Genomic DNA, 26539 nt, shown 5'->3' with positions numbered 1-26539 from the left:
CTAATAAATGCGATAAGGGATTAATCACTTTCTACTGTACTTTAAGAACTCTTTGATAGATGCTTGTTTTAATGCACCAGTTAAAATTTTGTACATACTATTTTAAATGTCGTACTCAGAAACTGTCGCTGCAGGTTCACTTGCCATGCATTAACCTGTGTGCACGTGCACACATGCAAGCAATCACTAAACAAAGTGACTATTTCATCTTATGTAGGTCACGCAGCCTGTTGTTGATAGACAATAGATGATGTTGATAGATAGACGGTTAGGTTAGGAGAATGGGTATGCAAAAATTGGTTTTAGCTATTTATGGTTTTATTGGTGTTAGATTTTGATTAGAAGGTAGATTTAGGCTAAGTTTAGTTTACTAAGTTATAAAATTTGAGTTAGGTTAACAAGAAACTAAAAATAGCTTCGAATGCACAATTTCTTCAGTTAAAATAGTGGCAGTCATTCCTAAAATACAGTCCTAAACGGTAACTGCAATTAGTTAGTTATGAATTAACAATTACAAATTAAAAAGTTTGCAAATTTTTCTGTAGTAATGGATTAACAGTCATGCTAGGCAAGGTTTAATCAATTTCTTCTTGCCAACTTTATTGCAATCGCCGTCTGGATACCGGAGTGGTTGCGTTGACGAAACAGAATGTTATACATTGCAATAGAGGATATTCCGCGCACCATTAAAGTGGTCGGAATAATGCAGTGGTCGCATTATTGGGGTGGTCGTTAACCGAGGTTCCACTGTATGTCTCTTTGCTTGACAAAAATTTTGGTTTTGGTGGTGTGAAAATTTAGATAAACATTTCTACAAAAACGCCAGTTCAGAAATAATAGCAAATGTTTGTATAATTCACAACTTCAATCAACAAATCATGCCATATCATAATACTCATGTACTCAACCAAAAAGTAAGACTTTTTACCTAGAGTAACACTGACTGGTTTGTCTAGCCTCTTTGTTGCTTTTTTAACAATTTCACCCCATTCTTTCCACCACAGATTTTATGTCAATGAATTTATTGCTAGTTCATATTCTGGTAACAATGTTTTTCTTTAGGCCAAGCGACAATTGGAGAGTAAATTCCAACGATTGGAAGCTCATGGCATGGCAACTGTTGATGATCATAACTTTAGTAGTAATGACACTATGCAAAATTTAAGGAATTCAGCTGGTATTTTAACCTAGTCTCATGTTGTTAAATGCTTACGTAGGACACTAAGTTGAAGTACTTTGTCAGTATTTTATTTGTTCACTTATCTGAATTCTAAGTCTATACTATTAAATTAAATATTCATTTTGTTTGAAAAGGCCAGTTTGGTGTAGAGAGTGAATGGTGGGCTGCACCAGAAAGTGAGGCTACCTCACTATTTGGAAGTTGTATACACCTACAAAATGATTCTAATTTGGAGTGCTCTGATAGTTTACCTGACATGCATGACAATGCAAGGCTTCGAGATACTGAAGTACAGTAATTCTAGTGACTCCGACATGCAAATATTCTGGTCTTTGTAAAACATATAGCTTTCACAATATATGCATCTGTCATATGCAGTGATGATTAATTATACACATTCTTTATCACATGTTTTTATTCTAATTGTTTTTTATTTTGTTCATGTTATTTTTGTTGATACAGGACTTTGATCAGGATTTTACGTCAACAAATACTTTTTCCACTTTAAATAACTTTACAAATGTTCCTCCAGCCACTCAAACTGGGGATTTCTATCCAACAGCAATATTAAGGTAAGTTTTTGTGGAAATCCTTCTAGGGTAATGCTTAGCTTGAGTATCATTTTTTGTTTAGATGTTATGTTTCTGCCACTCCAGATGTGATTCAGGATGCCAAGATGTTATTGTTGCATCCAGATCTCAAAGAATTAAAACAATCTTGCATCAAAGAAGGTTATTGTCTTTCTATTGCTCATTTCACTGGTAAGTGGTTCAACTAAACATCAAACCAGCCAAACATAATTTATGAGCGAAATAAGTGTTTCCTATGCACAGGCTGTTTGCACTGCAAAACAGGAGCAGTCGCTCGCAATTATCATTTGTCTGTTTAGCTGATCCATGTGGTCCAATGACATATTCTAGAGTCTAGACCTTGTCTGTTTTGGTCAATTTGAGCATTCAGGTCACCCATAAGAAGTTTTATGTCGTGATTGGGAATTTGGTTGATAGTATCTTGTAATAGTTCATAGAATTCATGAGTCCTTTTCATCTTCATCTGTCTTTTCTGTTGGAGCATACACTTGTGTGATGGCAGTTTTTGCATAAACTGGACTGCAGTCTTGCTATGAGAATTCGATCACTTACAGGTTTCCATCCAATTAGTGCTTATGCAGCATTGTTATTAAGTACAAGACCAACTCGGTGAACATGCAGGCGTTCATGTCCAAAATATAGAATTGTCATTCTGTTATTATGCATTTTTCCTCTTTCAGTCCATCTCATCTCACTTATGTGCCAAAATTCACAGTTGTTTTGGTATTTAGAATCGAGTTCTTCATCAGGATCTGGGCGTCCTTTCGGCTTTGACCCAGATCTGTCATATCAATGGGCGAACCGTCATTAATTTACCGAGATTGTTTGGTTTGGTTTTACTGTTTCTGTAGCAGTCAGGTAGTTTGACAGGGTCAGGCGCTAAACTGACGTCAAACCCTCCTCCTTTTACAGCCGAGCTTGGGAGCGTCCTTGGTGAAAATAATATATGTTCATGCAAATCTGAATGGAATCTAAATTTTGTAACTTTAGTCATCGTGCTTAACTAACATACCTGAAAAGCAAAGAAATTATTGTTAAACTTATAATCGTCTTGATAAATGAGAGAAATCGACTTTGATCCCCTCTCTTTATATTTATAATCCGGAGAGCTGAGGGCTGAGGCAGCAGTTTACTATCTCTCTGAACCATTCATAATCTTTTGCCATGTTTGCTAGTATAGCTTTTGGGATAACCGTTCGTGACTAGGCCGATGTAATAGATGTAATTATACCACCTTGACCATTGTTGACCTGAACTATACTTTATCGGTCTCTATGACAATCAAGACTTATTTTGCAAATCAATCTAAGGACTCTTCCTTAAGTAGATAGTTAAGTGGAGTCAAAGGACACAGTGGACCCTTCTTCAAGATTCCATTCTTAAGCTTGAACCCATGACCAAGGACCTTAAAAAAAACTTATTGTTCTTAAAAAGCTCTCATTTAATGTCAACCAAACCGTGATGCTTAAGGATGACTGCATTTGTTTTTTCAATTTTCAATTCCCTACTCCCAGGTAGGGAAGGCCAACATACAATCCTACACCTAATGGTTTCTAGAGTTACACTGTTGATTGAAAAATTTCGAGTCCTTCGACTAAATAGTACCGGATGTTGTAATGTTTTTCTCTGTCCTGTTTAAATTATCAGTTGCCCTTGCTCAAAAAAGTGCTTATTTAAACAAAGTTTACCAAGCTATCATCATAGTAAGGAAGGTTATAAATGCTTTTGTTTAAGAGCAAATTGTACGTGCCCTAACGTCGTTACCAGAAAATGGACTTTTATCATTGGCCTAAATATTTTCTAATTTTTTTCTGAATACGATATTTCTTCCAAAATAGCCTCCTTTATTCAGCTATAAGCTGCCTATAAGGAAAAGAAGTAAGCTAAAATGAATGTATACCTTACGGTTGGAGGTAGTGACTGCTCTATAATATCTATCTTTGGGTGTTACCTTATGACACACTGCCCTATTGGGCTCATGACAAACAACACGTTCATCCGTTTTCCTTAAAATAATGAAAACAATCGTCAATTACATTTTTGTAACTTTAAATGGAAAAGGAACTTCATTTATTTAAAATATCTTTAAATGTTGATTATTTCATGCTGAGTGTTATGAGATCATAAAAGTATAGAAACCAACAATCTTTATGTGACGTCATTTAGTAATATTTCTAAACAAAGCAAGCTGTTTAGCGAATGCATGATAATGGATAACAACTTGGTCAAAATATTAGGGAAATTTATTAATATGTTGTTGATACAACTAGATTCGAGTTGTGGTGCTAACAATTGGTATAACACAAAAGAAGCAAATGTTCACGCACAATTATAGGAACCGATTATGCAGATCTGGTTATTTATAATATTAATTATTCGATATACTCGACGCTTTCATTAGAGATCTGATTAAATGATAATTATTACTGGTCAACAGCCAATTTTAAATGGACATGCGATTAGGTGATTCTTGTAGGGTTTTTGATGCTGATTCCAGAAATGTCCTTATTTTGTTTCTAGCACATCAGGTTTTCGAGATATTTGCATTTTTAGTTGTTATGCTTTAATAGCCTTTTATAGGGAGAATCTTGTGCCAACCTTTTGCAAAATAAGTGGTATATTGAGCAGTTAATGCCACATGTAGATAGTACTTATAGCACTGCAGCAGAAAATTTGAAATAAAGTGTTTAGTTTTCACAGTGTTTGTTAATAGCAGATTTTAATCAATATTGTAGTAACATATACTGTTCAATAGATTTATTTGTGCCATATTTTTATCGACTGCTATTCTGCCATTGTTAAGTCAAGAAAGTGCAAGAACAATCCCGATCTGTTTTGTTATATTTGTGGCAGTTTTACAATCAAAGGCAAGCAACGAAGTATCACTTCAGATATCAAAAAGATGTACAAGTTGTACTTTGACTGCCCATTACGAGACCAAGACAAAAAGTGGGCACCACATCAAATATGTACAGCTTGTTCAACTGGTTTACACAATTGGCTACACAAACGAACGTCATCGATGCCTTTTGCTATTCCCATGATATGACGAGAACCAAAAGACCACATTTAGGACTGCTTTTTTTGGCTTTGTTAATGTAAAAGGGTTTTCTTCAAATAGTAAAAGTAAAGTTGCATATCCCAACTTAGATTCAGCGAGGAGACCTGTACCACATGATGCTTCACTTCCATTTCGCTTCCTCCTCATGGAGGTTTTGAATCTGTTCCTGATGAAGTTGAAGATAGTGCTGCTGAAGAGAGTTCCACAGATGCGAGTAATTCTGCTGAATCCGAATACGAACCAGAAGAAAGTTCAAAACCAATTCTGTTTTCCCAGAAACGTTTAAATGACCTTGTAAGAGATTTGTCTCTTTCCAAAGAAAAGTCAGAAATGCTTGCATCAAGATTAAAAGAAAACAACTTGCTTGAGAAAGATGTAGTAATAAGGCATTACAGAAAGCGAAACTTGGACCTGGCCACAGCATTCACAGTAAACGGAACTCTTCGCTACTGCCACAACATTAATGACTTGTTTCAATAATTGGGTGAAGCACACATTGTTGATGAGTGGCAACTTTTCATTGACTCTTCGAAGAAAGTTTGAAAGCTGTGATGTTGCACAATGGAAATATAAAACCGTCTATTCCTATAGCACATTCTATTCATCTGAAAAAATGTTATGAAGGCATCGAAGTTCTTCTGGAAGCTATTCAGTACAATGCTTACAAATGGAGTATTTGCGGACACCTCAAAGTCGTTGGCATCTTGATGGGAATGCAGGGAGGATTCACGAAACACTGCTGCTTCCTGTGTTTGTGGAACAGCCGTGCTACCAAAGAGCATTATTTCAGAAGAGACTGGCCTGTAAGAGAATCGTACTTAACTGGAGTGGCTAACATCGAAAATGTTCCTCTAGTGCAGTGTTTCTCAACCTTTTTAGCCCACGGACTCTTTTCCATTAGCATAAGTATTCGCGGGCTCACGTAATAGGAATAAAAAATAAGTTAGTTCAGCACTAAAACAGTAAGACAAAAAAGCAGAAACGGTTTGTTTATTGGGCACATTTGCACTATAAATCTCAGTGAGAACCTTGAAAATTACGACCTTTGCTCAACCTATCTCAGTGAGAATCTTGTTTCAAAAGTTTGTCGAAATCAGGAATTATGGTCGTCAATGAACATCTGATATCATCTTCCGGTTGAAGTTAGTTCCGGTAATTGGTTTTAACTAAAGCCAATGTTCAAAATCCAGCTTCATGCAAGTATGTGGTCGGGAAAGGCAAAAGAGCTATTGTTGCTTGTTTGCAGAGGTCAGAACGATTAGGTTCCTCCGACAGAACATTCGCCCAAAATTGAGTCAGAGAAACAATTTTGAACTTGTCTCTCCACATCTGTCGACTTTGCAGTTCAATCAACTGTTCAGCGATGCAGTTTATTTCTGAATGAACCTCTAACACTGACACGTCAAAAGGACTCCGTACCCAGTTAAATATCTTGTTATAATTGTGGGAAGGAATATATCGATCCAGCTCAGAAACAAATGCATTAAGGTGCTCAAGAAAGATTCGACGAATACCACGCAAATCAATATTTTTCTCCTCAACAATTAAGTTCAATGCTGGAAAAGCAGCCATCTTCCCACTTTCCATTCGATGTATCCACAATTTTATTTTACCTTTGAACACATCAATGCTTTATGTTACATCTAAAATATTTTTGTCTTTTCCCTGCATAGAACCATTCAATTGGTTCACATGGCTGAAACAATCAGCTAAGAAAAGCAATTTGGCAATCCATTTGTCATCGCTAAAACGATCAACAAATTCCTGTTTCTGTTCTTTCAAAAAGGTGCTGATTTCATCTCGTAGGTTAGCCACTCTCTCCAGCACCTTTCCTCGCGATTACCAATGAATGTTTGAATGGAACGGAAGCCTATTATGTTCTGCCCCCATTTCGTCACATAATACACGAAATAAACGAGTGTGCAAGAGACGACATTTAATCAAATTGACCACAGAAACAACTTCTTTGAAAACTATGGCAAAGTCTTCTTGTATTTTTTTTGCTGCCAGATTTTCTTGGTGGAGAAGACAATGAACAACTGAAATGTTTTTGTTTTCCATTTTCACGAAACTCATAAAACCCTTTTAACACAACACACACTGTGGCCTAACTTCACCATTTACCTCGACCGAAGTAAATCCAAGCGTCAAATAATTATATCATTATATGCAAACACCTGCTTTCGTTTTGCCATGACTAGATATTACATTAAGTTGTTAAATATTTTAACTTTTCGCCACCAACAATGCCTAATCTGGCTTCCTATGCACAGACATTTGCGAGCATAACCTGGTGTAACGTGCACAGGCGAAATCGCATTGCTAGAGAAGGAAAGAAACAAAAAGGCGCTGACACTTGGGAACTCCTTTTAAAGAAGAGGGTGATTCGCGCGCCAGGAGTTGGAAGACGGAGAAGAGAACAAAAGAATTAAGGAATTGGATTGCCACCAGCGTAACAAGAGAAATAAGCAAGGCTCTTTATCCGACTATTCTAAATTACCAACAAATGGATGTTTTAATTATCAAAATTATCCAACACACCAAGCTATCTCTTGCGACCTCTACTTTTAGAGGCGAAAAGCCGTCGCGAAAATTATGACCTATGCCTAATTATATACGGTAAATTAATGGGCTTGCGGACTCGGGATTGAGAAACACTGCTCTAGTGTCTAGTAGATCCTCAGAAAATTCTCTTGCCACCTCTTCATATCAAGCTGGGTTTGACGAAGAATTTTGTTAAAGCAATGGGAAAGTGCAATTCTAATGGGTTCGCATTTCTCTGCAAAAAGTTTCCTAGCATAAGCCAAGCAAAACTATAACAAAGAATCTTCGTGGGCCCTCAAATTAGAGAAGTGTTAAATGATCCACATTTTGAAAAATCATTGTTGACATTGGAATTTTGTGCTTGGCAGGCATTCAAGTGGTTGTGAATTAACTTTTAGGAAATGCAAAATGACATTCTTTTCAGGCAGGAGTTGATGATTTGCTTGAGGCTTACAGAAAAATGGGTTGCCGCATGTCCCTCAAAATGCATTTTCTGCACTCCCACTTGAACTTCTTGGTGCAGTTTGTGACAAACAAGGTGAACGATTTCACCAAGACATTAAAGCTATGGAATCTTGTTACCAAAGTTTTGGGAATGATGGGTGACTACTGCTGGATGTTATATCGTGATGACCCAGTCATGTGTAAAAAAGAAAGTCATATGCTAAACATTTTTAAGTGCCATGTATCATAGCTGTGTATTGTTTTTAAGTTTTTTTTCTGAAAACATTGATTCGACGATATCATGAAAATGTGATGAGCTAAAGAAAAACTAAAGGCAGATTTGGAATCAGAGCAAAAAATACATCTCAAATAATATACTTGCGTTCTCGTTTAAAACAAAAGTGAAATTTTGTTGACCTATAATTCTCAGCGAAAGTCAATAAACAGTGGAAAAACTCCAAAAGTATATCTCCAAACTAAATCAACTATCAACTCCAAACTAAAAAAACATTCAAGATTTCAGTTACTGTTGTCCGTCCGTACCCATATAGATCTATGTGGACAAAATTTTGCAAATGTACACACAGTCCGAAGCGCAACTAACCATTATGTATAATTTTAAGTCCCAAATGTGGACCACATGTTCCACTCACCTAATTTTCCCATATGGACCTTATAATACAATAATTCATAATGCAATCTGTTTTGCTTTGTCTAAAAATACCCAATGTTGATCATTTATGCAATGAATTTCTATCTTTAAGAGTGCCAACTTTTACTTTCCAAATTTGACATTAAAGTTGCTCTAGAAACCTATCTTCATTGGAATTTTGGAATCAACTCCATGTTTGCTTGCAGGTATGGAAAATTATCATCAAATTTTAAAAGAAGGAGAATGTTCGGACTTACCAAATAATGCTACAATACAATTTGCTGTGTCTAAATGTTCCGTTTTCGTCATTTTTATTGGAAGCGTTTTGGGGCCATACACTGAGACGGAATGTCAGGAAGCGCATTTCAATATGCCTGGTTTAAAGAATACTTTATTTTGTATAAAACAGAGTGTAAGTGTAATGATTTTGATGACGTATACTGTTGAAGGTTAGTGTTAATGTAGGTATAATTTATTCGTATATTAAGTATATATTTAAATATATTCTTTTTATTTATTTTTTATTGTTTTGAAGAGCCACAATACTTCTAATTCTTGTGCTAAAATTCTTAAACGTATTGAGGAAAGCTCAGTTAAGAAGACGTCGTTCTACAATTCTCCTGATGATGGATGTAATACAGCTTTAAAGGAGATATTTAAAGCTGTGCTCCTGGTAGGCTAATTATATACGTAAGCTTGTTAAATCACTTTCAAAACTGGTAAAGACAGAACTGCATATGTTTTGTGTATTTCTCATAGGTATCAATTTATTTAACAATCATTTCATCAGGAGTTTGGAGTGAATATGCCAAATAGTTGCACTAATTCTTATCATGCCCCATATGAGGTGAGCTGTATTGACGAAGTGGGATTGGATCCATATGTTGAAGTAACACAGCATGAAATAGCTTTGATGACCAGCAAGGAGAACCAAGTAAAAGTAGTTGGCTTGGACAAGGTTTGTTTTCAAATTAAAGAAATGCTCACTACCAGGTAGTCCTTATGACAAATTTAATCATGTTGCGTGGTAAGTTTCTTAAATGTTACAATGCTGTTTTATAACATGGCTTTTAATCTTGTGTAGTCATTTGATAGAATGGATGAGGCTGTATCATCTCCTGGTCCAGTGCCACCACTTTTGGTTTCCGGTACTGCTGGTTCCGGGAAAACATGTTTGTTATCAAGGTATTAACATTGCAATAAATATTTGAGAACTATAACTTTAAGTCAGCTAAACGTCTTTGCAATAGTTGTTTATTATGTTCAATAGTTGGATATCCAGACTACGAAGTAACTGTCCAGATGCACTTATATTGTCTCACTTTGTCACTGGCCCGAGTGCAGTCGATGCCGATCCTGTTATTCTTTTAAGGTGACACAATGCTTTATGGCTGATTTGCTCTCAGACATAATATGACGTGTTTGTTCTTGGATGTAGGTGTAATTTTCTACATATTTTTATATTTTTGTGGTTTTAGGTTTAACATCTACAGTATTTCATCTTAGGCGGCTGCTGTTGCAGTTATGTCAGCACTTACCTGCTGGCAATCCATCACAAACTCAATTATATGCTTCATATGATGTTATTCGGCTGAGTGAAACCCTTCCACGCTGGCTTGAACAGCTTTCATCTCGAAGCAATAGACGTATTGTACTTGTAATTGATTCATTAGACTTAATTCAGGTACATAATACATTTTATTAGGCTATTTGCCTTAAGTACAGTAGTTGCTTGAAAGTTTTATTGTTCTTTAATTTCCGTGATGTTTTGTTTTCTAGGATGCTCAGAAACATTTTAATTGGCTATTGGATCCTCTACATGTAGGGGTAAGAGTTGTTTTTTCTGTAGGAGTAGATTCATGTCCAGAAGAGTGGCGCCAGTTTCCAACTTTGCACTTGGAGCCACTTTCTGTTCAATCTGTTAAAACTCTCCTTTCAGAGCATGCAGTAAAAAGAAATGTACTGCTTTCTCAGCAATGGGTAGGTAGCGATGTCTTGTAAAGTTGCAATGGTATTTGTTGTTATGATTGTATGAGCAGAATTTCGTTTAAAGCCCTATTTTTATGTATATGTGAAAAGGAATATGATGTCATATCCCATTGCCGAACTGCAACAACATGTCATCCTCTTTATGTTACTTTGCTGTCTATGTTAGTTTGCAAGTATGCTTATTATTATTTACTAATTGTGACCTACATACATTTTTATGAAAACTAATGATATTAATACATAATCGAAACTAAGATAATTTTACATTTAAACATTTCAATTTAATAGATATAATTTAATGAAACCATTTAGTCAAAAGTGATAAATTTTTGATTTACATATTTTAAAATAAAACTTTGTATGTGAAGCATTTGTGAGGGATATATTTCACAAAAGTTTTTTCATGCTTGTTGTCAAACTCGAGATTCAGTTGAACTCTATGGAATGTTTTTGCATGAAACAGAAGAAAAATGTAGTAGCCAAGATACTAACAATTACGTGAAAGCTACTCTTCAGGTAACACACTGTTTGTAAGCAAATGTTCTGAGACTTTTTGTGTCATGTACTGCCCCAACTCTTTTTACATTAATTAAAACACACTTTTTTGTTATTTTAGTTTATTGCTTGTTCTCCCTACGGACTTTCAGAAACCGAGCTAATGTCATTGGTACCAGACTTGACTTGGTTAACATGGACGAATCTCATACATACACTAACAATGTTGTGTATTATTAAAGAAAAGGCCGGATTTTTTGTACCACACAATTCTGAGGTGTGAAAAAAGTATGATTACAAATAAAAGTACAAGTATTTACATGCAGGTGATCACATGTTATACACTAGATGTATTTGGTAGCATTCAAGATGTTTTTATGTTTTATCTTAGATATCTAGGTTGTTATTTGAAAGATATGTCGGAAATCATTCCAATAAAAGGAGATGCCATAAAAAAATGCTAGCATGGTTGCGAAGTTACTATGGAAATCTAGTGTCCCCTCGTAGTACAGACCTTCTTTTGTGGCTGCTTCATGAAGATGAGGAAAGGGACGATTTATTTACAGTGCTACGCTCTCCTTATGTTTTTTATTTAATGTATTCCAGGTAAGTCAACTCACATGTAAATCCTGAGTTAATTTTCAGTTGCAATACCCCAGCGTTGTCGCAAATAAGCTGTTAATAGTAATACTGCTTTTTTAAAACTTAAAAATCAATTTATTTTACGTCTTTCACTTACACTAAGATGTTGCTTAAACACTAGTTTGCTGTGAGACTGCACAAGGCTGGTAAATAGTTGCACCAACGTGCTGTTAGTGGCCATGTAAATGCCAGAGCGACCGTAGCTAAATGTCCCCCTTTTTCAGTAGAACTTTACAGATTAAACCGCTTTCGAAAGTAGCCATATAAACAAGCTTTTTGAGACATGTGCCAGTGATTAAGTTTTAATATAAATAACAACTAAGTACCATGCGGTTTTATTTAGAGGAAGAGCTAGTGAGTTGGTCGGTTTGTGGAATTTTTTGAATGAGGAAAAGCAAGCTATTGCTACTTACTACAATGATGCTCTCAAGCAACTTGAAACCACCTGGAACCAACAGAACAACAAATTGCACAGCATGACTGAAGTTGCTCACATATATGAAGCATTTGGCAGATTTCTAAAAGACCTTGGTCTCATGGAAGAGGTGGGTTCATGTATACTACTTAATTGGAAATAACAATTTTGCAGTAAGGACAACGAGTGCAGAAATAGGCATCTTTACTTAATATAACAAACTGTCTGACGTGTTTAAGACTTACTTCTGTCCCTCATCAGAGTAAGATGAAAAGAAGGGGAATTGAATTGCTATATAACATGATGTGATGGTAAAACACAGTTAACTTTTATTTCAAATGGGTTTCGAGGCCAAATAATGGGCGATTTTGGCACTTGAAACAAAAAAACAGTGTGTCGTGCTTCCTGTGTCTTTTATTGTGCTAGACTTTACTTATCTTACCATACTGTTTTCTTTGTTTTGTCCAACAGTTATTATCGCCCATTATTCTTCTGAAACGAAATTGACCATTTTTTACTATCAGGTCATGTTGTATAGCAATTCTATTCGTTTTACTCCGATGAGGGACTGAAGTTAGTCCGAAATGTGTTACACAGTTCGTTATGTTAAATAAACATACCTAATTCTGCACTCGTGATAATTGCAACACTTTGGCATTGCCAAACAATGTCATCTCTCCCGAAACTATATTAATTGGAAATGTATCAAAACAAACTAACTTGAGCCAACAAAAATAGTTGATATCTTAATGTAAATAAATTTGTATGTTTTTGTTTAAATATCATTGCATTCTGGGTTTAATTACAAGGTTTTAATGAAATATAATACAAAATCAGTTCAAAAATTTGCTTGTGCTGGGAATTTTAACAACGCGAAAACATTGGTTGCGAAAACACATTTTAAGTGACTTGACGATATTCAGTTTCAACAAATCTTTATTGAAACTGGCACTGAAATCAGCTAAAACTGACAGTATGGCATGAAATTTATGTTATTGGGCTTGCATGACTTCTAAACTCATCAAATGTTCCCCACCATTTGAGCTCTGGTTACTAAATTTTTCTGTGTTTTGTCTGATGAACACAGTCTTTATTTCATGTTTTAGTTTTCTGCTTGAATTTGAAACTGTTCACCTGGAGCAAGAACTGTTAATGCTTTGCCCAAATGCATTATTATGAATGCGTTTTCTCTAGAGCGTTACGCCCAGTTTGTGTTATGGCAATGCTTAAGTTCTCCCAAATCATTAATCTTTCAATGTCCCATTCTATAGAGCCAACTTGAGTTTCTGTCAGACCATCCCTATTTGTACTAAAAGGCATGAAAAACTTGGAAGATTAAAAGTTACTCTTTGAGCTTGAGCATTCTTTGTTTTTAACAGGCAGTAGCAGCTCTCCAAAGATCTCTAGAAATCCAGGAAACTGTCCTGGATCCAGATCACCCAGCTATTGCTGATACACTGCACCACCTTGCTTCAGTCTATGTGCAGTGGGGTAAATTAAGTGCTGCTGAACCCCTTTATAGGTAGTAATAGTAGTATATAATATTTGACCCTGTCCTTTTTACCAATAAACACTGGTGTATTTAGGAGGCATTGTTACGTGGCCCTCCTCACTAAATCACTTTTTTAGCTATACATCTTCATTCCGTTTCATTCATTGCATTCTCTTGTTTGCACTTATCGACTAAAACCTAGAAAAACATGCAATAGGCGAGTAAATGGCATCTCGAAATGGTTTTACGTGGCATTGCAAAATTGTTTTATGTAGTGTTTCAAAATGGTTTTATACAGCATTACAGAACCTTTTAAGCGGTGGTTCTAAATCGTTTTATACAGTGTTTCAAAATTGTATATCATAAGTTGCCAACTACTGTACTCATAAATATGAGAATGCATTTTATTTCAAAGGGTTGTAAAGCTCCTTTTGAGGCCTGAAATCTCAGAAATTTAGTGCTCCGCTCAATTTTTGCTGCATTTAAATGGAGCTAAACTCAGGAAGCACACTTGCCTATTACAATTGTGTGTCAATAACTGATATACATTATCGTTACAGACAGTCGTTAGAGCTTGTTGAAAGTGCAGCTGGTTCAGATCACCCAAGGGTTGCCCAGGAGCTCAGTGCCTTAGTTAAAATTGCTCGTAAAACTGGACGCCGGGATTATGCAAATCAATTGCAATTAAGAGTCATTTCAATAACCAAGAGAAATGGGAAAATTTCTTTGGTAATATGTTCAAACTTGAGTGCATTCGTGTTTGAGTTATATCGTATATGTCTTATAATGTATGGCATGAGAGTTAGACTGTTGGTATTGGAATTTCCACTTTAAGTATTTGCAATTACGTGATACTGCATTCACGTAGAATCATTTGGAACGAATAAGAAAAAGGACTCTAACACTTGAAGAGTTAACATTGGGAGAAGATTCTCTTGAAACTGCACAAGCTCTCTATGATTTAGGAGTTCTCTATCACTTACAAAATAATTTAGAGTAAGTTTCTATAAAAATGAATCTACCTTCCTAATACATAAGTACATTAATATTACTATGGTGAAATGTGTAGGTTATTTTATCTTGAATGTTAAAAATGTGTATAAATATTATACAATATACTGTACAAGTACACATGTACAGAAATAATAAAAAGTGTAATTCGCTTAAAATGACTTTGAAAAATTGGCTAAATAATAATGCAGTTTGATGCAAAAAGACGTGATTACTGAAAAGCTTTGTAGTAACCTAGGAGTACAAATTATTCATGCAATAGAGAGTACTATTTAAATAAATTACCTTTGCGTTACACTTTTTCCAGAAATGCAGAGTCAGTCTTCAAACGAAGCGTCAAAATTCGTGAAAAGTTAATCGGCCGCAAGAATTTGGAAGTTGCACAATGTCTACACAATCTAGGATCTGTGTACAATGAGCGTCGACAATATTCAAAAGCATTGGATTGTATGTCAGATGCTTTAACAATAAGGTTGGTAATGGATACTTTTCGTTTTAATGTACAGTACTTCCATTGGCACTGGAACCAGATTGAGTAAAGTGTCAGTTATGGATATCTTCTGTAGAAAGGAAATGCTTGGTTTGCATGATTCTAGTACAGTCAGTACATTGAAACATGTGGCTGTGCTTTACAAAAAACTAAACGATCACAACAAAGCTCGTCATTCATATGAACACCTTCTCCAGATATCAATAGAGGTGTCCGGTGAAAAATCGACCTCTACAGCAAATGCGATGGTACGTTATTGCTTTTAGTTTGTGAAATTTCGTATACAGTGACGTCGGATTATAAGTGCGGAGAACGTCATAGATTCGGCGCTGTTAAACTTCAACGAAACCATTGTCACATTTTATTAGGTTGATCTTGCTGTAGCTGAATGCCAAACCAAACACCTTGATGCTGCATTTCCATTGTACAAGAAAGCCTTGGTTATTTATCGCAATGTGTATGGTGGAAGTTGTCAGCAAGTTTCACAAACACTTAGAAACATAGCCGTACTTCTGTAAGTGTTTTGGATATATTATTATGGGCTGTATATCATCTGAGTGACATAATTATGACATAAATTATTCATTGGAGTGACGTAATTAACCCTAACCCTAACCCATTACTGTAGTTTGAACAGTACTTACCAATGTGTCACTCAAATGAACTGTCACTCAGTTGATCAACTACCATTATTATGAACCCAGTTCTTTTGACAACTTAACCAGTCTGCTTACAGGTATCAGCAAGGCAACTTGGAAGAGGCTGCTAAAGTATACAAAGAGAGCATGGGTGATAAATCACATAAATAAATAATGCCTTGATGAAAGATGGTCCATATTAATTCCCATTATGAATGAAATACTTTTCGGTGTGGAAATTGTTGTCCTCGACTGATTAAAGTCTTCGCACAACTTGGCGATAAAGGAAGGTATAGCACTCATCTCAAGACGGTAGTTATATATCAAAGTCCTAAAATACTTAACGGGATGACATTTTCGTCTATGGACAAAAGTTGGCCACCAAAAGTGATCTTGGTTGCCACTAGTGGCTGCTTCACACAACTACTAGTCTGCTCGATTTGTTGTGCAGTTTTGACTTAAACTGGTGAATAACAAAGAAACATTTACCTCTATTACTATTGTTTATTTTTCGCCATTGAATACTAAAAGTGCATTGAATACCTGCAGTAATACAAAGTTGTTGTATACAGCGTTTCAAAATTGTATGCCATAAATTGGGAGCTTTCTTGCCTGGGTTGTTTAAATAAAGCGAGCAGAGTTTGGTTTGATTTGGTTACATTAATGGAATTGTTTGAAATGTGGTAAAGTAAGAACGTGCTGTGTCGCTTAAGATTGTTATTTTACTTTGCGGAACACTGGATTAAATTATCTTTTAACACAGATTTCGAAGCGATGCTTTTTCACCTTTTTCAGCTATGTTGTGGCAGCTAAAGTGAATACAATGTGTAATACTTCTTTCCTCTACGCAGTCCTAAATGGGGTCAATGGTTTAGCGTATTGGTTACACTACAGTTAGAATAAAATAACGTCGATCTTTTTCTGTAGGCCTATTACAGTGGGGCATGGCTATGACTAAAGATCCCCTAACAGTTACGAAATTGGGCCCCACTGTGTGTAACCCCCGGTTTCGCGCATAAACACAAATTAGAGAAAACCGTAGCGCCGGCCCTGGTAAAACGTTAACTACAGTGTAGGTTAGTACGGCCACCAAACTGAAAGCCAGTGCCGGATTTACACAATGTAGCAAGACTAGCATTTGCTACAGGCCCCGGCTAAAGCCGACTTTTTATAAGAAAATAGAATGAACAAAGCTAGCAGAAGAGTAAGGTAGCATCCACTGCAGTAACTCCCAATCGGGGGTTAGTGGAAAAGTTGCAGGTGGGGGGCGTCGGTTGATTTCAGGAAAACTACTCGAGACGGTTTTGAGTCACTAATTTTTAAATGTTTAAGCCCATCTCTTGTTTTCGTAAACAAAACACTGGTTTATAAAGTCAGTTAAATTTTACGTGAATAACTAAATCTGGTTATCGATGACATTATTATGACGTAATACAGTAGACAACGCTTATTATGACCATCTTGGGGCCAGACCATTTTTGTCATTATCAACCACATCAAGATCGATACAGTTAAGCATAAAATGAAATAACATTGAATTCATCTTTTATTTTATAACCTAAACCAGGGATGTCCAACCTGCGGCCCGCTAGTCATTTTCACTCCAAAAGTAAGTACTTTATGCACCCATTTTTCTTGAAATTTAATAGGTTCTGCGGCCCACTATAATAAAAGGTTGGACATCCCTGGCCTAAACATTTGCAGTGGCCTGGGTGGTATTTTCTCATACCATTTCATCATTTCTTGCAAAAGTGTTTTCTAGTTATTGATTGAAGTTATAAACTTGTTTTTTGATAAAGACTTAAAATGTCGATTGATATTTGGGAAGTTGCTCTGAATAACTTTGTGTGAACACTCCTTTTAGTAGGCCTACATTCCCAGGTTATTTTCAAGCATCTGTGTTGATTAGAAATCTTTATTGGAAATGCCCGCTTAACTTTTACACTGATTAAATTATTTTTATATATGTCTCAATGTGTCAGCTTTTGCTATATGTATCTCACATTGTCAAAACATTGTTTCGCTCCCTGCACCTGCTACGACTTGCTGCGTTTTTCATGTCCAACATTTTAACTCCCTTCGCTTTCATGTTTTATAAGCTCGCACTTCTACCAGCGAGCGGAGTGAGTTAGCTGAGTGAATCACTAAAATCAACAAACGAGTTATCTAAGCAAGTCATGGTAATTGCAACCCAATATACATCTTATAAGCAGAAGTATTACTTATGTTCTTGGTTTTTCGTAATATTGAGAAAGAGTACAGCACCTATAATAAAAACCTTTTCTTGTAAGCTATTTCTGTTTGTTATATTAAAATCTTCCAGCCGTCAAAAGGTTGAGTATTCTAACCGCACCCAACAATAGAGTCAGATAATTCAACAGGTAAATTAAGTAAAGAAACCCTCCTAGGTCAAAGCGAGTTCTTCAAATGCATGTGCAAAGCGATTAAGCCTTTAACAACAGTTCGATTGTGCAAGATTAAACTGCTTCGGAAAATGGAGAGGTAGTTATGACTGAAAAATGGGCTTGAGCCCAACCCATCAGAATTCTGAGCCCTGGTCATCTAAAACCTGAGCCTAACCCGTTAAATTTTGAGCTCACCCCATTTCGAGGTCAAATGGGGTGAGCTCACGTTCTCCATATGCTGGTCTGGGCTCAGAAATTAAATTGGCTGGGCCCAAATTTTCAGTGGGCTGTGCTTAACTTTTTGATGGGCTGGGCTCAATTTTTCAATAGGCTTGGCTCAGAATTTAAATGAACTGGGCTCAAATTGTTCATGAGCTGGGTTTAAATTTTCGTTGGGCCGGGTTTAAGTCCATCTTCAGATCATAACCGCTGTTGCAAACAATAGCAACCCTGAAGGAATACGAACAAAAAGATTAAAATATTTGGATGCTTATCCATAATAATTAGCACTCTAGTAGCCTACTATCAAAACTACACATTTTCTTGCGAGAATAACCTCAGTATACCCAAACACATATTAATAATGCCCAATTCAAACTTTTCTAAACACCAAAATTTTCGGAGCCGTTCGGGTGACAATCTCTAAAACACGAATTAAAATGGTGCAATCTTGTTTACCGATATTGCACTTAAATGTTGAGCTGCCTAGGGCCAATTTCTTATCAGGATAAAAGAAAAGACTGAACCATCACATTGCTGGGAAGTTACAACCTTTCCTATAAAATGGACAAACACAAAGTGTATACGTATTAATCTTGCCTTAATCAATTTTCATCTAAATACTAACCTGAATCAACTTCTTAGTTTGCAATATTAACACCCTTAATACAAACGTGGGAAAGCAACAGCTGTTTCCAATGAAATGAAAAAATGTAGAGGATACAACACTCTATAAACAAAAACACTTACATAAAGAGGCTCACCATGGTCACGACTGGGGTGATACTTTAAGAAAACGCAACTTTCACCAAAAGGAACAGAAAAAGATAAAAAATTTGTATTGCCCGTCAAAATAATATCCATCATTTGCTAAACTCACATTTAAGCTAAAGATGCTGGTCTGGTGGGGAGGCACACAGACGATATTTGTTCCCCACTTGCCGATGAGCCCTTTCTCGGGACGGAGAAAAATATATTCCACAATAAGATCGAGAAATCTACAAAAAAAACGAGACTATGAATAAAAAGGCTTTGGCAATGACGAAAAAATATTAATTTCAGAAAAGGAAAATTTGGATGCAAAAACCTTGCATGCACGGATGTTGAACAGATTGTACGAGGAACAAAATTCAGAACCAATTATAGCATACGACCTGAAAAGTTTCAAGGAGAGGCAAAGGAATAAAGCAAACACTGCATCAGGATCACACTTGGTGGACAAATAAAATAAAAAATCGTCTTCCTCAAAACATAAGATTGAAAAAATACATAAATATAGAAGTCGATAGCAGGTAAAGAACACATTAACTTTATTTCAAATTAAAGTTCTGGTTTATCATTATACGATGAGTGGATTAGGCAGAACAAATATAAGATATAACTATAGCATGAGTTTACGTGCTTGTTGTCCTTGGGGACATACAATCAGTAAAGTAACATAAGCTTAGGAAAACGTATTAAGTATTTGTGTCATTACTATCATGAAATATGATAACAACTAGAAATAAGCTACAGAATATTCAGATACGAGTAATACACTTTACCGCCTAAGACTTAGTCGGAAGCAGATCGAAAATGATGTAGAATTGTTCACAGAGATAGGTAGTTTCTTTCTTCTTGATCGTTTTTCTTCCATCTTTCCGTTAGGCTATGCTTGCAGCTTGCCTGTGTTGCTTGCTTGCGTTGGCCAGGGTTGAGTTCACCCATAGTGAATGAATCCACGAATCTAGTTAAAGACAATACAACTTTCCTAATAACATGCTCAAATTGCAATTTAACACATCACTACAAATGTCACAGCACTAGGCTTGTCCGATATGACGTCTAGATACATGGTCGGCGAAGATTGTGACATAAAATACGTAAGAGTTTGCGTATAATCTGCAGCACGTTACACAGGCTAATTTTGTTTGGCATGTAAAGCAAAGTTTAAAATAATCAACTATAACTTAGAAGTAAATACAAACTGAGTTAGGCTATTACATTCAAACGCGGCGCGTAAATATCGTAATGTTTATCGCAATGGTCAGAACGTTTGTCATTTAAGAAAGAATCAAAGTGTGTCCACATTTTCTATTATTAAGTAGGCTATAAGCGATCGAAAAAATCTTACCACTCAGACAGTATAACTCGGAAAGGGTCCATTCACTGACTAGTAAAACTGATGTTAACTGTTTTCTATTTTCCAACTTTGGTAAACTGTGGGCGGTAAAATAAGTGTCTACTTTACCGGCCACCCTTTTACTGCAGTAAGAAAATACCAATTGCGTAACCGGCTAGCCGTTTACCGACGTAGCTTTTTCCAAATTCGATAACCCGCAGCTTGGAAATATGCGCAAGAAAGGGCGTCATTTTCCTATTTTAACTTGGTGGTTGGTGGTCATTGTTTAATTTGACCCTCACCCCCATCGAAATTAGTAGTTTGTTTTCGTAAAGTCATCTTACTGAAGCCCACTTTACTTTTGTAAAGCTAGCAGACAGTGTTTGCCAGCAGAAACTGTTTGTTAGCTCGACTCAGGTTAGAATTATAGATGTCTGCATTCAACAATGTAATATTTTCGCTTTCAAATAATGTTGCTTGTAATTGACAATAATTACGAAACTTGCATATAATTATGTTACAATGGAGCTGCTGTTACGAACGTTTGGTACATATTAACTTATTATGTAACCTACTTTTTGTTATATTTTATGCACACAAAACAACCATATCTAGCTTTTTTTTCTGTGTAAATGCAATTGAAATGCGTGTGATATCTGCACTCGTCTCTTGGCCCACATTGCCGTTTCCCGAAACCGGGCAATAATAAAAAACGATGTTTGTAATGTGACATAGGCCTAATAACTGTCCTTTGATAACTATTGCTACGACCTTAACTTCAGTATGGAAACTATGGCAGTCACATTGCTGAACGGTTAATGACAGCGCACTTCACGAAGCCTACAAGAAATATCGCTTTCGCGTCTCATGCAAAAGTAAGTCACACACAAAGTCGATAAAGTTACGATAAAATTTTTTCAATTGAACCATTTGTATTCATTTTGTTGGTTCATAGCCTTTTTTTTGGCAAAAAAAAGAGCGACGAGCGAATAACTCTTAGAAACAAGCGCGGGGGCGATTTTGTTCCAACGTTGAAGAAAAAGCGATGCTCTCGAGACCGCTCCTAAAAAAAGAAGCTTGCTCGTGCCCACCTCTGGGTATGGTATGATAATCCTTAAACTCGGACTGAGAAAAGTATTTGCACAACTTAAACGGTGATTCCTAGGCGATGATTCCTCATCACTCCAGACTGAGTTACCGAGCCAACCTTTGTGCAAGTTCCGATTGTCACCCATTTTTTATTTTGAAGGTTAACTTTATTTTATTCGACACGAGCTTTGAAAAATATTCAGATTTTTTACCATTTCACAGTACACCTGAAGAAGCAAGGTTATGCTTGCGAAAGCTCGTGCCGAAAAATATAAAGTTAACCTTTTGAGCGCAAAACTATATCCTGTTTTTTTATTTTACTTTAAAATTTGGTATACACAGTCCAGACAACATCAATTCTTTATTTTGGGATTTTGTTGATTTTTTTTTTATATAGTATTGTTCGAATTTAGAACTGACCACCAGGTCAACTGAATAGGAGAAAGCAGTGAATAGGAGTAACAAATTGTTTTAAGTAAATTTTTGGCAAAAAGCTTACTTTTTGGGAAGTTACTGCTCCAAGTGGAAGTTTATGCCATTTTCATTTAGTGTTCTCGACCAGCGGTTCCCAAACTTTTTTGAACGCTACCCAAATCCGAGTTTGGTGAACATCTCGCGGCCCAAGCTTCAAACAGCGTATTTTAACACGAAAAAGTAACGATTATATGTTTGATTTTTTTGCAGTAGCTATATAAGTTGCAATTTCAGCAATCTACTTTTTTCTCAAGTATTTTGTTACGAACATACCCTTTTAAACTACCTACACAGGAAAAAAAAGTGACTGAATGCGTTCCAAAAAAATGGTTATGAATATCCCGGTATTTAGCCACTACCAGCTGGATAAATACAGTCCTTCTTGCGGCTAAATACTAGTCTGAAACGACTAAATCCTTTCCAATTGTGTTTGGTTATGAATATCCCCATATTCAGCCGCGAGCGTCCTAGTTAATGTAAACCTGGCTAAATACTCGCCCATATAGAACCTAGACCAGCCTGGGATTCCCTGGCTTAATCCATGCCAATTGAAATGTCGCACTTGAACATCACGTGACCAAAATGCATAATTACCAGTCTGACAAAATTTTAATTATGTATCCTTCCAAAAAAGTCAAAGAAAAGAAAAAGCGATTACTTTCAAAATTCACAATCGGCTTGATGCCGTCTACCACAAGCTACGAGAACGAAACTAAGGAAAATGGCATATAGTCAACTAAAAACTATATAGGCTACAAATGCAATAATAATAAAGTTTTTACAATAAACTTAAAGAAGGCAAACAAACATTCCTCGTTTCGAAATACTGTAATGTAAACATTCAAGCGAAATTATTATTATTTAAAATTATTATTTTGGTTAATGTAATAAAACCGTATATTGCATATGATGCAACAAGTAAAGACATTCGGACAAGAAATACAACTTTGAGAATTCATAATTAGAAATAAAATGTAATTAGGCTATACATGACCCATATTCACACAACGTTGGAAAATTGAAAACTGAAGAAGTAACCAATTTTTGCGATCGCCCCACAACTTTTTACCTGCAGCAGGATATGCTAAATCCAGGATAAAATGCACACAAAGCAGAGATAATAGACACAAAAAATTTCAGATTTTCCTAAATCAACAAATTGCAATTGGTCAACAACAACTGATCCGGGTCCCGGATCTCATTTAGTACCTGCACACAACTTATGTGGCTGATTTCGATCTTTAACGAGCTTTACGCTTCCATCATTCATAAGCTTGATGACAGTAGATAGCTCTTTAGGAGAAGAAACTGCTTCTAGTTGGTTCATAACTTTGGAAAATCCCATTAGGCATACACACCCTGTTTCACAGCACAATGACCTTCCCTCGATGAAATTACAAAATCGCAACCGGCACTTGTTCACCATGTTTTCTTTAGAGGAATATCCAAAGAATATAGCAATGTCGGTTATGCACTGCAAAAATAGAGAAAACGTTTCAACAATAACGTTGACACGATTTTGTATCTTATGTTTACTAACGACAAAAAGCAGAGCCTGTTGTTTAAATTTTATGCTTAAGTTAATGAAATATCAGTTAAAATCACACTTACCTTTTCTTTCAACTTGTATGATGGGTACTTTTCTAAAGTCTTTGCAGTGCGTTCGTCACCAGGAAATTTTTTGATAACTTCCATCCTCCTCTTGATCGCTATTAATGACATTTCTTCCCCCTCGTTTAGGTGATTTTTCTTTTTCAGAAGTGGCGTCATTGTGAATTTATTTAAGGCTGCCATTTGGTTGTTGAATCGCTTTCGGATATGGGCAAATGAACAGGGCTTCACTGCCACAATGAAAATACAAAATCTTGTTTGTTAGATCCTAACTCACAACAAACCACTGTTCACCTCCACCAAAAACTGCTCCATCGCTGTTCCAAAAAATCTTTCAAGAAGTCTTCTGTCTTTGAGACTGAATGGACTGATATTAGTTCCAACTTCTTGAATAGATGAAGGCAGATCGTGTACTGTGACTGTGGCAACTGCAAAGTGCACATATTGTAAATTATTCGTTAAAATGGTAACGCTTATAAATCCTCTATATTTTTTTTTAAACTATGATAAATTATTTCAATTGCGCAAAATATAGCACTATACAAATTACAAACTTGTACACAATACATATATAATAGGTATGTATTTTTATTATAGTATGTATTACAGTAGCCATGGCAGTTACCAACGTAATGAAATATAATAACGCAAAAGCAGTGCAGTAATCACAAACTTTGCTTTTTAAAAATAAAGACAGGTTTACATTTTTGACCGTAAAACTAAGGGCTATAATTTTGGAACAAGTTGCAAAATTTACTAAGTTTACGTTAGCATTAAATCTCTAATACAGTACTCAAATACAATGCATATTATATCTATTGTAATAAAATTTAGTGTGTACACCACCAATTAACGCTGCGTAAACCGACTTTTACATAATAAAGTAATTTAATCATTTAATATCACGGAGCTCGTTCCTCGTGTTGGTACAACAGAATGTAAATCGATTCATTTTTGGCCGGACAACAGCCAGACATATGTGCAAATGGAGTATATTGAACGTTTTGAATTAGCTTTGGTAATGCTACTGATCAGTGTTTTACATAAAAATATGCCCCTCCGGTCTCCTTCATAACAATGTCGCAAAGCTTGAAAATAGTTCGCAACGGTTCATGGTTGCAAAATAAAACAGTCTTGGCTACATTACAAAGCTTTTTTTGTATTAGCAATCGCACGCAATTCAAGCATTACTGCGTTATGTGTAATGTCGTCGTCGTCCTCTGTTTTTGCTTTTTCTACGAATCATTGATTACGCATGGAATCACTCTGGGATCAAGTGCGAAGTAAAAACGTAACGCGCGTAACTCACCACCGGCAGGCGAAATTAGTTACAAGGAAGTTTTGCAAACGGAGCAGAAAGCTTTTGAAACTAAGTTGTTTTGAACAGCAATAGAAGTTTTAAGTTTAATAACTTTGTTCCCACAAGTTATGAAGTTTTACAATAAAAATGGAATAATCGGTTGCCGCAAAACAAAATGCCACATATGTAATGCCTGGAAAAACAACAGAATTGCCAACAAACCTTCAATCCCTTTAATGAAAGCTTCATGCAAACCATTCTTGAAAGCGAAATTTCGTAACCAAGGGTCCATCTCTGCAGTGTGGTGTTTGAAAAGAAAGTATTACTAGACTTGTGTAAGACATCATCCGCAAAGTTGTCTTTTATTGGTTGGATTGTTGGATACTTCCCAACTTATTTTGAGACTTTTTTCTTTCCGGCTAAATATACTCCAGGTCTACCCAATTCTCTCAACTTCCTTTTTCGTGGCCAGTTAGTTTGCCTGCATGTAATCGTTAGCCGCAATACTTTATGCATAGTTCTCCAAAAACTTGGTTTTGTGTGCTAAATCATGAAGCTCTTTATTTGTAGAAACTGTACCAGCTATCAGATCTCAAATTATGCATGCAATTCGATTCGACTTTACCACAACCATTTGCGGAAACATGTTCGCGACTCCAGTTTTCGTTACGCTTGTCAAATTGAAAATTACAGGAAGAGATAAAAATTCCAATTCCCTGGCACAACCTAAAAAATAAAAATTGTCCAAGGAAAGTAAGTCTGGGTGCAAACAACCTCAACCCAGAGATTATGTTTATGTAATTGACCCTACCCCAAACTCAAAATGGCATCAAACTTGCTTTACCTCAACACCAAAACACAAACAAGCAAACCTACCTTGAACATTTTTGTTGTGATTGTTAGCCTAGATGTCGTATTTTTTTGTGAAAAGTGAATGAAGTATTCGTAGCACTTGTGTGCGTTGACATTTCCGGATTATTTAAAAAAAGCCTTTACCATTTGGGGAAAATAATTTGGGTAATGAAATTTGTAAAAAAATCTTGGCCTACTGTACTTACGTGGGAAAACTTTTAAGTTCCTTCGTCCTTTTACAGCTTTGCATTTAGTAAAAAACTCATGAAATTATGGCATTGCAGGGATAAGAAAGGTTTTAAACAGTGACGAAATGTCACCATCTAAATATTAATGTGGTGTTTATCGCGGTAACAGCAACTATTAAGCCGGTAACTCCGACTGTGTCAAGTGGCTGAATATATTACGTGACACGAATGACATTAAGCCACTTGTTTTGCACTTGTAACGAAGTAAACGCCAATCACATCGTACACTGGGTTTTATTTAGCCATAATTGTTTCCAATGCATCGGTGGTGCGTAGTTAGCCATAAAAAGGCGTTGCGAACTGTATGTAGGCAGGTTTATGGTACTTGGACCAAAATAAGGCGTGGGGAGTATTTTTTTGGACGAAAGTGGCATTTTATTAGTCAATGATGAAAATTGTGGACTATTATCAGTCACTATTTTTTCCTGTGTAGGCTAGAACGACCAAGTGCACCATTTGACGCATAAAATGCAATTCGTTCATTTTATTTAGTGAGAAAGGATCCTTGAAGTAGAAATGGCATTAAATGTCATCCGTTTCACTTTAAAAATAACCACACACCATGTTATAATTTATTCGGAAGAAAGCAAACAATTG

At 36.0% G+C, this 26539-nt stretch overlaps 3 protein-coding genes across 25 annotated transcripts in view; 1 reads left to right on the top strand and 2 right to left on the bottom strand.

Moving 5' to 3' along the window:
- LOC143469499 (nephrocystin-3-like) overlaps positions 1–16479 on the top strand; it is a 28190-nt gene extending 11711 nt beyond the window's left edge. For all 10 annotated transcript variants that reach the window (XM_076967214.1, XM_076967217.1, XM_076967218.1 and 7 more), the window contains 23 exons: positions 1063–1177; positions 1315–1469; positions 1643–1752; positions 1814–1941; positions 8678–8883; positions 9007–9144; positions 9262–9429; positions 9556–9656; positions 9742–9843; positions 9978–10155; positions 10251–10451; positions 10551–10633; positions 10829–10976; positions 11077–11232; positions 11347–11561; positions 11941–12142; positions 13392–13534; positions 14065–14233; positions 14373–14500; positions 14823–14987; positions 15082–15253; positions 15374–15519; positions 15742–16479. In XM_076967214.1, coding sequence (XP_076823329.1) covers positions 1063–1177; positions 1315–1469; positions 1643–1752; positions 1814–1941; positions 8678–8883; positions 9007–9144; positions 9262–9429; positions 9556–9656; positions 9742–9843; positions 9978–10155; positions 10251–10451; positions 10551–10633; positions 10829–10976; positions 11077–11232; positions 11347–11561; positions 11941–12142; positions 13392–13534; positions 14065–14233; positions 14373–14500; positions 14823–14987; positions 15082–15253; positions 15374–15519; positions 15742–15814 — 3402 coding nt within the window. In that variant the 3' untranslated portion in view covers positions 15815–16479. The remainder of the gene's footprint in view (positions 1–1062; positions 1178–1314; positions 1470–1642; positions 1753–1813; positions 1942–8677; positions 8884–9006; positions 9145–9261; positions 9430–9555; positions 9657–9741; positions 9844–9977; positions 10156–10250; positions 10452–10550; positions 10634–10828; positions 10977–11076; positions 11233–11346; positions 11562–11940; positions 12143–13391; positions 13535–14064; positions 14234–14372; positions 14501–14822; positions 14988–15081; positions 15254–15373; positions 15520–15741) is intronic.
- Positions 14977–20879, bottom strand: LOC143469501 (uncharacterized). Of its 13 annotated transcripts, none has more exons than XR_013119123.1 (6): positions 20381–20873; positions 19812–19993; positions 19355–19421; positions 19148–19265; positions 18896–18997; positions 17284–18498 (listed from the first exon to the last, which is right to left on the bottom strand). XR_013119123.1 is itself a non-coding variant. In XM_076967222.1 (5 exons), exons 2-5 carry the CDS (start codon positions 19901–19903, stop codon positions 14977–14979), a joined length of 411 nt encoding a protein of 136 aa, XP_076823337.1. In that variant the 5' UTR covers positions 19904–19993; positions 20381–20879. The 13 variants fall into 13 exon arrangements, 5 of the variants coding, with proteins under 5 accessions (XP_076823337.1, XP_076823342.1, XP_076823338.1 ...); XR_013119124.1 differs by having other exon boundaries at positions 17284–17787; XR_013119122.1 differs by having other exon boundaries at positions 17284–18824; positions 20381–20872.
- Positions 20880–22521: 1642 nt separating this feature from the next.
- LOC143469488 (uncharacterized) lies at positions 22522–26369 on the bottom strand. 2 transcript variants are annotated; one of them, XM_076967201.1, is made up of 4 exons: positions 25065–26369; positions 23543–23970; positions 23290–23405; positions 22522–23224 (listed from the first exon to the last, which is right to left on the bottom strand). In XM_076967201.1, exons 2-4 carry the CDS (start codon positions 23723–23725, stop codon positions 23194–23196), a joined length of 330 nt encoding a protein of 109 aa, XP_076823316.1. In that variant the 5' UTR covers positions 23726–23970; positions 25065–26369; the 3' UTR covers positions 22522–23193. The 2 variants fall into 2 exon arrangements, with proteins under 2 accessions (XP_076823316.1, XP_076823314.1); XM_076967199.1 differs by having other exon boundaries at positions 22522–23405.
- Positions 26370–26539: the final 170 nt, after the last annotated feature.

The sequence above is a fragment of the Clavelina lepadiformis genome, chromosome 8 (genome assembly GCF_947623445.1).
Source record: "Clavelina lepadiformis chromosome 8, kaClaLepa1.1, whole genome shotgun sequence".
NCBI classification, from domain to species: domain Eukaryota; kingdom Metazoa; phylum Chordata; class Ascidiacea; order Aplousobranchia; family Clavelinidae; genus Clavelina; species Clavelina lepadiformis.
The sequence above is the reverse complement of the archived record's forward strand: the minus strand, read 5'-3'. Positions and strand labels throughout refer to the sequence as shown.

Coding starts and splice junctions, on each gene's coding strand:
- LOC143469501 (XM_076967222.1), bottom strand. CDS start 19,903: ATGGAAGAAAAACGATCAAGAAGAAAGAAACTACCTATCTCTGTGAAC. Junction 19,266..19,811: donor TTCCGACTAAGTCTTAGGCG/GTAAAGTGTATT, acceptor TTTTTTTTGTAG/ATTTCTCGATCTTATTGTGG. Junction 15,076..18,895: donor AAACTAAGAAGTTGATTCAG/GTTAGTATTTAG, acceptor TCCTTTCTACAG/AAGATATCCATAACTGACAC.
- LOC143469488 (XM_076967199.1), bottom strand. CDS start 23,725: ATGGCAGCCTTAAATAAATTCACAATGACGCCACTTCTGAAAAAGAAA. Junction 23,406..23,542: donor CATACAAGTTGAAAGAAAAG/GTAAGTGTGATT, acceptor CTATTTTTGCAG/TGCATAACCGACATTGCTAT.